The sequence below is a fragment of the Lepisosteus oculatus genome, chromosome 23 (assembly GCF_040954835.1).
Source record: "Lepisosteus oculatus isolate fLepOcu1 chromosome 23, fLepOcu1.hap2, whole genome shotgun sequence".
In the NCBI taxonomy this organism is placed as follows: domain Eukaryota; kingdom Metazoa; phylum Chordata; class Actinopteri; order Semionotiformes; family Lepisosteidae; genus Lepisosteus; species Lepisosteus oculatus.
The window spans coordinates 3169837-3182191 of record NC_090718.1 but is presented as its reverse complement, the minus strand read 5'-3'; the positions used below and the strand labels follow the sequence as shown (position 1 = coordinate 3182191).

At 49.5% G+C, this 12355-nt stretch overlaps 1 protein-coding gene across 1 annotated transcript; it reads right to left on the bottom strand.

The window, feature by feature from the left end:
- Positions 1–414: 414 nt before the first annotated feature.
- Positions 415–9131, bottom strand: wnt4b (wingless-type MMTV integration site family, member 4b). The gene is made up of 7 exons (XM_006642355.3): positions 8371–9131; positions 7349–7645; positions 6824–6977; positions 5818–5902; positions 4295–4426; positions 3565–3707; positions 415–2533 (listed from the first exon to the last, which is right to left on the bottom strand). The coding sequence occupies exons 2-7, from the start codon at positions 7432–7434 to the stop codon at positions 2060–2062; spliced, it is 1074 nt and encodes a 357-aa protein (XP_006642418.1). The 5' UTR covers positions 7435–7645; positions 8371–9131; the 3' UTR covers positions 415–2059.
- Between the last annotated feature and the right edge of the window lie 3224 nt (positions 9132–12355).

Here is a 12355-nt window from a genome sequence, read left to right as displayed (position 1 = left end):
ATCCTTTATGTGAAGGGTTTCTGAAGGTCCTACACATGGCTAAGGAGTACCATCTTGCGATTTAAATATTAATACCTTAATATTAACATTTAATGTAAGTTTCTTTTTAATCAAGATTGCTTTAACTATTGCGGGGGGCCTGTCAGAATTTCCATCAAAATTCAGAGCTCTAGTGTCCCAGTCTTCTGCTATCATACAGATTGGATGGGCAAAGAGGGAAGATTCCTCCTGTTGTTTATCTCTGCTGCCTTTGTAAAATGGCCAATCTTACCTTTTCTTTTCAGGCTAAAATGTTATAGATCTTAGAAATCTGTCAAAGTTTAACATTTCAAATGAATAGCATTGCTTCACACATTGCACCTAGAAAAAGACAATGATAGTGAGATGGGAAAGAAAGTGTTAAATATGAATGAGATCCATCTGTTATCGGAATAAGGCTTGTTCCAGGGTGCGAGAGGCTATCCCATATATTTTGGGATGGCTGTGGTTAGGATTCTGGACTTATAACTGGAAGGTTGTAGGTTTGATTCCTGGCTGAGAACCTTATCTCGGAGAAGGGGACTTCACCCGGTCCCAAAACATGGACATGATAACGGAACTTAAAATCACTTGAGCATAAATTTATTTCATAGAAATCGCAAGGAAAATGAAGATTATCTTTACAGAGAGATCCAAAGCTCTGTGTTCACAGACCCTGCGGACCTGCTTGCCTTGAGTAAACCAACTACATCATAGAAACATGCATATACTGTGCGTACCTAAACTCCTAGGTAAAGACTTTCTGTGTAGACAAAGACAGTAAATAGATGTTGGACACAGATATGCACAGCACTTAATGTTACACACATGTCCAAGCTGTCTTTTACATAAACCAATGGATAGATGAGGGGTAGCAAATATGAATGGATTGGTGGACAAACAGAATGATGCATGCTCTATTGTCACTAATACCAGCCCGATGAGCTTCTGTCTGCTTCCGAGTCTGCGTCAGTGTGTGTTTCTATGTTCTCGTGTGTGTATCAGCATTATATATTCACACTCTTTCGTCAAACGTGGTTCCCTATAATCTCATTACACTGCTCATGTCCAGCTGGGTCCTCGATCTGCTTCACTGTCCCTCCCACGCCCGATCCCAGCGCAGTAAGTCAATGTCTTGTATTTCTCGGGTGAGCAGTCTCTTTCTTGCTTTTCTGCGGTGCGTAGGCTTGTCTTCTCTCCCTGACCCCTCCCTCTTTTGCTTTTCCCCTCTGATGGTCCCCCTCCCCTTTCTGCCTCGTCGCAGCGTTAAGCTCTCGTGTTGTCCTGCCAGTCAGTGGATATGTAGTGACGACTGTTTTACCTAAATACTGCAGAGCCTAGTTCCTCGCTGTGTCGCTCACCCTCTCCTGTCTCTTCTTCCTCTATCCCCCTTTCCCTCTTCCATCCCTCTGCTTCCCTATTCCACTCCCTCTCCCCATCTCTCTGCGTCCCTATCCCGATCTCTCTGCTTCCATATCCCGCTCCATATCCCGATCTCTCTGCTTCCGTATCCGGCTCCCTATCCCAATCTTTCTGCTTCCATATCCCGCTCCCTATCCTAGTCTCTCTGCTTCCGTATCCCGCTTCCTATCCCAATCTCTCTGCTTCCGTATCCCGCTCCCTATCCCGATCTCTCTGCTTCCGTATCCCGCTCCCTATCCCGATCTCTCTGCTTCCGTATCCCGCTCCCTATCCCGATCTCTCTGCTTCCATATCCCGCTCCCTATCCCGATCTCTCTGGTTCCATATCCGGCTCCCTATCCCAATCTTTCTGCTTCCATATCCCGCTCCCTATCCCGATCTCTCTGCTTCCGTATCCGGCTCCCTATCCCAATCTTTCTGCTTCCATATCCCGCTCCCTATCCCAATCTCTCTGCTTCCGTATCCCGCTCCCTATCCCGATCTCTCTGCTTCCCTATTCCTCTCCCGCTCCTGCCTCTACCTCTTCCTTCCACCTCTCTCCCCCATCCATCTTTCCCTCTCCCCTCCCTCTCTCTGCTTCCCGATCCCACCCCCTTCCCCCTCTCTCCCCCTGCCAGCCTCAGTCCTGGCAGGTGTGCAGCAGGACGGTGTTCCTGCACTGCTGGCAGCGGACCGAGCAGCACCAGGAGAAGGTGCAGCTGCAGCGCTGGACCACCTCGGCCCGCGAGCTCCGCGAGCGACCCCCGCAGCACACCACCTCGCAGCTGTCCGGCGCCAGCCGCGACGTCCCGTTGCAGCGCCGGCCCGCCGTGCCCGGGATGCCGTTCTGGGGCTCCAGCCGGCAGAAGTCGGGAGACGGGGCGAGGTAGAGGAGGTCGCGGGCCGAGGGGGGCTTGACGAGGGGGTCCCGGGGTAGCAGCGCGCGGCGCGAGCCCACGCGGGAGACCCGCACCTCGGTGGCGCCGTCGAAGCGCTCCTTCAGCACCGAGCCCACCCGCCGGAAAGGGGGCATCACCTTCCAGCAGGTGCGCAGCTCACAGGAGCCAGAGACGCCGTGACACTTACACTCCACGCGCATGTTGTGGAGGATAGCCTGAGGAATACAGGGGGAGAGCGGAGCATCAGTACAGAAGATCACACTTGTGTTTACAGGAGACACTAAAGATAGACTTAACAGAGACCAGTACAGTCCTAGTATATATCCTTGAGACACACTTGACACACAGAGATTAATAATACCCTCATATAGACCCTTGAAACACACTTAACACATAAAGATTAATATAGACCCTCAGAAAGGCCATGGAGACACACCTCACACAGAGATTAATACAGACCCTAATATAGACCCTAGAGAAACACCTCCCACACAGAGACTAATATAGACCCTCATAAAGGGCATAGAGACACACGTAACAGACAGATTAACAGACTTTAAGACTTAACACAGAAATTAATATGGACCCTAGTATAGACCTTACAGACACACCTCACACACAGAGACTATTACAAAGCCTAATATAGAGTCTATAGACATGTAACACGCAGAGATTAATACAGATCCTAATACAGACCCTAGAGACACTCCTAACACACAGAGATTAAAGCACATTCTAATATAGACCCTATAGACATGTCTCACACACAAAGACTAGTACAAACCCTAGAGAGACAGAGAGATTCACAGAGATTCATATAGACACTAGAGATACTGTATACGTATTTCAAAGAGGTTAATACAGACAAAAATGCATGCCCTATACCTTGCTTTTTGAGTTACCATTAAATCAACACTTCCTACACAACTGGAACAATTGCATTTTGATCACTTAAAGTAGAATCAATGGAGTAGTTTAGAGATCATGTGAAATAGAAATATTCCAATGCCCTGTTGGTAGTGTACACACATGGACCACACTTGGCTATTTCTGTATTCATTAAACCAATTAACTTACCACCTGCTATTGACTAAAACTCAAATCTTCCAAGTACTTACAAATTGCTGTTTTAATGGCTATCTATTACACCTGCCGGATTGGGGCTTTCTGGGACCAGGGTTGGACATCCCCTGCCTTAGAAGTACAGAGCGATATAATACTGATCGACTATAATGGGATTCTTCACCTTCCTTCCAGCTTCGTTGTTGTGGATGTTCATCAGCGATCGCCCTGATGACAAGCCCCGGGCTCTCTCCGGCTCATCGACAAAGGTTTGTGAGAATGCCACCCCGTAGGATAGGTTATCAGAGCACCCAGACCACTGGAACCCTGACAGACAGAGAGGTCAATGCTGATGCAGTGACTGGACAGACACTAACGGAATCGATATCAGACGTTTAGGGAACAGGGTCAGACCCTCATCTCACCCACTTCCACTCTCCTCCGTACAGATATCTCACCCTCCGGACTTCACTTCGTGCATCTCTCACACTCCTCCAGCCACTCCGTCTACACCCCTGCAGCAGCTCCCCAGCTCATTCCTCACAATAGTGAAGGGGGGATTTGGTCAACCTCATCCTTGTGGTCAAGCTGCCATTCCCTCAGCTGGGAGAGTGACGCCAAATGCTCTTTAGTGCATTCGTCCCCCTGTTGCCTTCATGAGCTGTATTACCGAAGGATGATTGGCTCAGTGGGAGGGCAGAGGCGAGCAGCCTGTCTGAACGTCCTCGTTTTCCTTCCTTCAGGATCTAACCCACCTACCGAACAGTCCATTGCCACTCACTGAGAGTACGTGAGAGGGGGGCTCTCGGACAGCCCCAGACCCAGAGGGCTGACAAGCTGTTTCTGGGGAAGACTGACACGGGCAGTCTGTGACACCACTCTCTCATGTACAGAAAAACGGCCCGTTTTCTCACCCTCAGGGCTGACCCCCCGGACTTTCCTGTCGCAGCCGCACCTCTCCAGCTCCCCCCGGCTGCAGCCCCGGGTCACGGCGACGGCCACCGCGGCCGCGGACAGGGCACTGATGAAGGCCGCCTCCCGGGTGCCTGAGGACCATCCCAGTGAACAAATCGCATACTGTCAGCGTAGGAACGGTACACAGCCGCCATCATCCTCATTTACAACAACAGTAATAATCCAAATTATTATTATCATCATCATCATTGCAATTTCATATCACTATTCATTCCATCCATCCATTTAAGAATTTACACCCTGGACAGGAAACCAGTCCATCACAGGGCACACACAGACTCAAAAGAAACACACACACACACACCTAGGGCCAGTTTTCCCAGAAGTCAATTAACGTACCACTATGTCTTGGGATTGTGGGAGAAAACCGGGGCACCCGGAGGAAAACCCCACTCAGAAAAGGGGAAGAACATGCAAACTCCACACAGATAGCACCCCAGAAATTCATCCCAACATCCCCGCTCCTACGAAAACTGCAGTGGAAATTTTAGTGATCCCACCTGTGCCGTAGGAGGTCCCGCCTTTAGGATGAGACGTTAAACTGAGGCCCTGTGTCCCCTGGCACCGAGGTTGGATTGAAGATTATGGTGCAGGGGTAAGAGCGCCACCTACTGGTCCACCACCAGCACTGACAGCAACAACCTGGTTTTCTTTTTCTTCCTTTGCTCCCATCCCAGTTCTAGCCATGCCCAGCCGTACTCGGCTTCTGAGATCTCTCCAGACCAGGCTACAGGGTGCTGCCGGTTCTGTACAGGCTCGTCCCTGATTGGACATGACAGTGACTTTGGCTGCCCATACTGAGATTTGAGCTCAGTCTTCCCACAATAATAATTAATAATAATAATTGCTTACACTTCTATAGCGCTTTTCTGGACACTCCACTCAAAGCGCTTTACAGGTAATGGGGAATCCCCTCCACCACCAATGTGCAGCCCCACCTGGATGATGCGACGGCAGCCATAGTGCACCAGAACGCTCACCACACACCAGCTCTCAGTGAGGAGGAGAGCAGAGTGATGAAGCCAGTTCATAGAGGGGGATTATTAGGAGGCCATGATTGGTAAGGGCCAATTGGAAATTTGGCCAGGACGCCGGGGTTACACCCCTACTCTTTTCGAGAAGCACCCTGGGATTTTTAATGACCACAGAGAGTCAGGACCTCGGTTTTACGTCTCATCCGAAGGACGGTGTCTGTTTACAGTATAGTGTCCCCCGTCACTATACTGGGGTATCAGGACCCACACAGACCGCAGGGTGAGCGCCCCCTGCTGGCCCCACTAACACCTCTCCCAGCAGCAGCCTTAGTTTTTCCCAGGAGGTCTCCCATCCAGGTACTGGCCAGGCTCACACCTGCTGAGCTCCAGTGGGGCTGCCAGCTGTGAGCTGCAGAGTCATATGGCATGGCTGGTGACCATAACAGTGCTTTCAGCTCCACCCGCTCTCCGATCTCCCTGACTCTCACCCTGACTCAGCACCCTCCCAAACACGCTGCTTCCTCTGGGAGTGGTGGAGCAGTTCCAGCGCCGATTCCTGAACTGGTGCTGGCACTTCACACAGCGGCACGGCACAGAGACACAAAATTACAGCGACATGGTGATACAACAGCATTGCATCGAGACACAAAATTACATCAGCACAGTGACGCAGCAGCACAGAAATACAGCAAAACAGCGACACGACGACATGACACAGTGACACAACCGAGCGATATAGCAGCACAGCAAAGTGGCATAGCAGAGTGAGAGAGCAGGACAAAAATACAGCGACACAGTGGCACAGCAGTAGGAAAATACAGTGGCACAAAAATATAGTAACAGCACAGCAACACGGCAGCACAGAAGCAGCATGACACAGTGACAGAAATATATCGACAGTTACACAGCGACAGGTGACACCACAGCAAAGCAATACAGCGCCAGAGCAACACAGCACAGTGAGATAATAACCGCAACACAGCCACAGAAACAGTAACCCAGCATCACAGTGGCACAGTGACGTGTGGACGACAAAACCACAATACAATATTCACAACAAAACAATATTAGAACAGAGGGACACATGACAAGTGCCTCTTCTCAACGTTTATATACTGGGAGACATTAAAAAAGCCCCAGATTTGTTTGCATTTTTGATGCTTCGGTACACTTCAAATTCACTTAATTTGCCATAGTAATTCTTTCTGTAAAGCTTTAATTAATAAGTACTTTACTTAAGAGGGAATTAACGTCCATATCCGGTGAGCCATGCAGGAATACACAGCCCTTTTTATACATAGTCCTCCCATTTTAGGGGACCAAAAGTAATTGGACACATTAATAACATAATCTTAAAGAAATGAATAAAAACCTCCGATTATTTGTTTCATTTCAAATCCAAAGTGCTGGAGTACAGAGCCAAAAAACAGCAAAAAGTGTGTCACTGTCCCGATACGTGCGGACAACACCAGCGAGCCTCTCTGTGTATTATACCTCATCGATGGTCATCTCCGCGCCCCGGCGCACGGACTCCATGACCTCCCCCCGCGCACGGCACACCACCACCTGCCCCGGCGTCAGGCCCCGCAGGCGGCCACAGGCGGCGCTGTCCGGGAGAGGGCGAGGCAGCGGCTGCCTGACCAGCGACCTGGGGGACGATTCAAAACAGGCGTGCTGAATGACCCGACTCCCCGCAGGGCGTTCGCACCGCGCTGGGAAAGACGGTCAGTTGTTTTTTTGCCTCCCTTCTTTCTTTAGTGGCCGGGGGCAGGATCACAGTTCAGGCGCCGAATTTCCTTCCAGAGGTCTACCTCTAAGTAAGCTCAGGCTAAACCCCCGTCTCACCGCGAATTCTGCTCATCTAAACTATTCCAGTAATAAGAACGCAACATTTCAGAACATAGAGCTGTGGGCAGTTATGGAAACGACCGGATAATCAATTTATCTCTGTTGCATAGTCTTACAGTACCCATGCAAACTACACATCACCATCACACCAGGACACACACACACACTTACAGCCAATTGGTTGCCATGGTGTTGGTTGCCCATAGCAACAGGAGGAGGCGGTGCAGACGGACCCTCACTGGAGAGACACCTGGCATCTGTCTGCCCGTCTTTGCGCGTGTCCGTACCTGCCCGTGGGTCAGTCTGAGCTCCTCCTGTGTGTGTGTGTGTCTGCGGCTCCCTGTGTGTTTGCCCGCAGGTAAGTCTGTGTGTCAGCCTGGGTGCTGTTAAGTGTGCGTCAGTCAGTGCGTTTGTGTACTCGCTGTCAGAAGGGGGATGATCCCCTCATTCCCTAAAGAGATGCTGACCCTGAAAAAAAATGAAGACATTTGAATAATACTGATACAATCACCCTCTTCCTCAATGTGCCATATTTCTACAACAGACCGCTGTCTTAAAATGGCTGTACCTTTACTGTTTTTCCCCTTACTGTTCCAGGACTATTCAAAAGTACTTCTAGTTGAACAATTTACCGAAACACACCTATTTTACCATTTTCTTTCCGAGAGCGTGCTATCGGGACATGCCTGCACTTCAGCTGCCACAACATCGCGTTATATCGCCAGTTCTAAACGGCGTGTAGTGGACCGGTCAGATACACACCCACCTGTTCTGCGATTTGAGCTCACTGTGGAGACTTACTAGGGTCTAAAACGGTTTAAAACCCTGGTCCTGGAAGTCCCCAGTCCAGTTAATCTTATACGTCACTCCGAATCACCTTTATAGCTTTTAGAACATCAGGACATGTAAGTCCATCAATTAAGTTATCTATGTTTGTCGGATAAGAAACCCCCGTGCTTCGGGGTTAGGTCATTATATATATTTTTCGGTTCCAAATGCTCAATTCAGCACGATGCACGTCTTTATAAACGGATGATTGCGTGGTGGTAGATATATTTCCCCGGTCGGAATGGTAACAGGCATCACAGAGTGATGGGGAAGATGCCCCAGCAAGCAACAGGCACTTTGAAAACCGCTCCGTTTCACCAGGCAAATACCTTCAAAAGTAAAGCAGAGTAGTCAGTTTCTCTCACCTGTTGGTCGTCTCCTGGGCGGTTTTCCTGCTGAGACCCGAAAGTTTCCTTTTCCGAAACGAGTATTAATAATAATAACTTTAGACTACACTCGCTTTTGTATTACGAATAGCCTTATATTACCTGTTGTGTCCGGAGCCCGAGAACTCTTCCGAAGAGGGTCATTTCAAATGTCCTAAAATCTCGACAAGGAAACTAGCGTTGTCTCCGCGTCCGTCTCGATCTTACTATTCTGAGTTAAAGACGGGACGTCCGGTTCTGACCGGGTTGCAGAGTAGAACACCTGGAACTAACCAGCCCTGGCATTGTCCGACGTGCTTCCAAAACCGAGTTTGTTTTTATTCTTTAGATTTACAAGGGAGCTAACTTCTATTGCACGTAGAGACGCGTGGGCCGGATCTGTGTATGAACGGGAAAGAATTTAGCCTGGACTGAAATCCAGGGTCTAAGTAGAATGAAGCATCTTTCTCAAAGTGCGATGCAGGATGCAGAGAAATCCGGCTATCAATGAGCTTTCAAACCCGCGTCTCGCTACCGCTATGCCGAAGGACTGGCGGAATTTCCAGCGCGGAGAAAATGAGCGCCCCGTACCGGAGGTACAGTAACGCCTTCTGCGTGGTAAAAACGCACCAGCTCTCTGGCCAGGATCTACCGGGGGGAGATCGGCGAGGTAAAAGCGAACTGAGCCAGCGAGAATGGTTTTAAAGGAGAAAGGGGGAGGAGGAGGAGAAATGGTTGGGACTTTAGGGGTGTAGATCTTGTCTTTACTATACCGGGCTGGGACAATACCGCGCTTCACCATGGTGAATATTTACAAGGTCTGTAGGACTGTTTTATGCAGGGAGCCGTGGGAGCACGGGAAATCATAGAAGAGGGCAGTGACAAGCGAAGTCAAATTGGTGTAAAATGACTCAACTATAAATGGTTATTAAAACCGCTGCTCTCTGCAATTATACCGGAGGACGCGCGGAATTAGCGGTGATGCGCTAAAATGGAACATCATAGGGCTTTTTAATACGGGGGTTAAACATTTCATTATTTTTGAGCACTCTTCCCGCACTTAGGCATATCCAAGTACAGGGGGTGTAAATGTACAGTCAGAGGATCTATTCCCGAAGAGTTCCAGCACACACAGCTTTTATAGGAGGCCTTTAATTCGTCAAGGGCTTGAACAGGCGTGTTAAGTTCATTCATCGAGCGATCATTTGGAATGCTGAAACATTACTTGTTTTTCCTCATCTTTAACTAACAAGTGATTTAGGATGATTTAGGAGGATAGTTGGACTAGAGCTCTCCAGGACCAGGGTTGGAGACTGTGGAGACTCTGTGGTTTTATCCAGATCAGATTTCAAGGAGTGAATGGGCATGTAGGTTAGGGCTGAGGCACATTTGCAGTATGATTTAGAGGTTGAGACTGAGATTGGTTAATAATTAATATGGGGATGCAGTCACCCTTGGTTTTGAATATGAGCGATGTGGTCAGAGTCAGAATGTGGGGGGAGATAAGAGGTTAAAATTTGGATTCAATCTGAAAATGAGTTTAAAGTGTGTCTAGGTTTGGGGCTGTCTTTGTATCACCATTGTTTTGAAAGGTTGGGTTTGCATTTCTCACAGGGATCAGTTGTAGCAACTGTGTGGAAGAAAAATGATGTTTCTGAATGGAGTTGCTATAAAAGCATCGAAAAATAGAATCACCACAAAGGGATTGCGCTGGAAGTACTGTAGAAAAATTCCTATTCCTATAGGGGGCTAAAATAAAACTCAGTAGAATTACTGCATTACAAATTAACCATAGGTAAAATACACTAGAACCGTCCTGTTACAATAGGAGCTCCAGTCCCAGTCCAGTAGAACAGTCCTGTTACAATAGGAGCTCCAGTCCCAGTCCGGTAGAACAGTCCTGTTACAATAGGAGCTCCAGTCCCAGTCCAGTAGAACAGTCCTGTTACAATAGGGGCTACAGTCCCAGTCCAGTAGAACAGACTTGTTACAATAGGAGCTGCAGTCCCAGTACAGTAGACCAGTCCTGTTACAATAGGAGCTACAGTCCCAGTGCAGTAGAACAGTCCTGTTACAATAGGAGCTACAGTCCCAGTACAGCAGAACAGTCTGTTACAATAGGAGCTACAGTCCCAGTACAGTAGAACATTCCTGTTACAATAGGAGCTACAGTCCCAGTACAGTAGAACAGTCTGTTACAATAGGAGCTACAGTCCCAGTGCAGTAGAACAGTCCTGTTACAATAGGAGCTCCAGTCCCAGTCCAGTAGAACAGTCCTGTTACAATAGGAGCTTCAGTCCCAGTGCAGTAGAACAGTCTGTTACAATAGGAGCTTCAGTCCCAGTCCAGTAGAACAGTCTGTTACAATAGGAGCTCCAGTCCCAGTACAGTAGAACAGTCTGTTACAATAGGAGCTTCAGTCCCAGTGCAGTAGAACAGTCTGTTACAATAGGAGCTTCAGTCCCAGTACAGTAGAACAGTCCTGTTACAATAGGAGCTCCAGTCCCAGTCCAGTAGAACAGTCCTGTTACAATAGGAGCTACAGTCCCAGTGCAGTAGAACAGTCCCCATTACAATAGGGGCTCCAGTCCCAGTAAAGTAGAACAGTCCCATTACAATAGGGGCTACAGTCCCAGTACAGTACAACAGTCCTGTTACAATAGGAGCTTCAGTCCCAGTACAGTAGACCAGTCTGTTACAATAGGAGCTTCAGTCCCAGTGCAGTAGACCAGTCTGTTACAATAGGAGCTCCAGTCCCAGTCCAGTAGAACAGTCCTGTTACAATAGGAGCTCCAGTCATTTACAACAAAAGGGCTAAGGTCAAAATCTGGAAGAAGCATGTTACAGTGGGGACTTCAGTACAAACACGGTGAAACAGTCAGTTTGTAATGAGGGGCGGCGGAGCTGGGGCATTGCATTACGGGGCTATGATGGTATCGAAGGACAATACATTTTAAACCGTGCCTGGGTAAAAGCAGCCCAGTCTTGAGCAGACGAAAGCCTGCAATCACCCAAGCTGAAAGAGTCTGAAAGTTCGGGGAGAGGAGAGAGAGCTGTTGTCTGTTTGTGTGTATCAGGTGGTGGTGGTGGGGGGTTAACGGCGACTCCAGCGAGGTTTGTAATGTTTGACTTTCCCAAACGTTACGAGGGAGGGTCTCCTCCCTTCCCCCCACCCCGCCCCCCGCCTCTCTCTCCTGGGCATTGTGCAAGTCCCCGGCTGACATTTGGAAAAGCGCAGGAACACAGCGCTTTCAAATATTGATCCTGCCACAGATAAATCACGGAGGGGAGAGGGGGAGAGAGCTGAGGATAAATTGTGGGCGAACGGGGAGGGGGGGGGGAGATTTATCTGGGGGAATCCCTCTGGAAACAAGGAGGCCATTAAACAGGGGAGGATACGTGCTCCCACATCTCCGCGTTTCCCTCTGCTGGCCTCGGTCAGTCTCTCTTTACCCATCTCTCCCCCGCCGCCGCCCCAACCTCAAGCATTTTCTCAGTCTGTATTATCACTCCATATTTCTCCGCGGTTCCCCCTGCGCTGACGTCACGCCCCCCCCACCGAGCGCCATTGTCCGTCACCCCCGGCAACCCCCTGGCAACCCGCACGGCCACCCAGCGGCGCCTCCGTTACGTAGCCCTGTAAATATTATTTATCCCCGGCGCTTTTGGGGTGGGGGGGGTTCGAATCCCGTTGTGCGGCTTTCGACAAAAGCCGCGGAAATGTCAGGGCCCCCCCCCACCCCCGACACCGGCCCCCCAAGCCTCATTGCTGTCCGCGGAGACATACGTCACTGGTCAGCGTACGGCCCGCGCGGGACCGGCCCGCTGGCGTCACGGGCAGGGCCGGATCTTGGTGTGCGTAAGCCCTGGGCGCTTTCACCCCGAAATGTGCAAGAAGAGGGGGTGAACGTCAGTTGAATGACGTCGATTGACATGACGCGCTTCAAACTATCCGAATGCTGGACCATGTGATTGATGGAGCGAC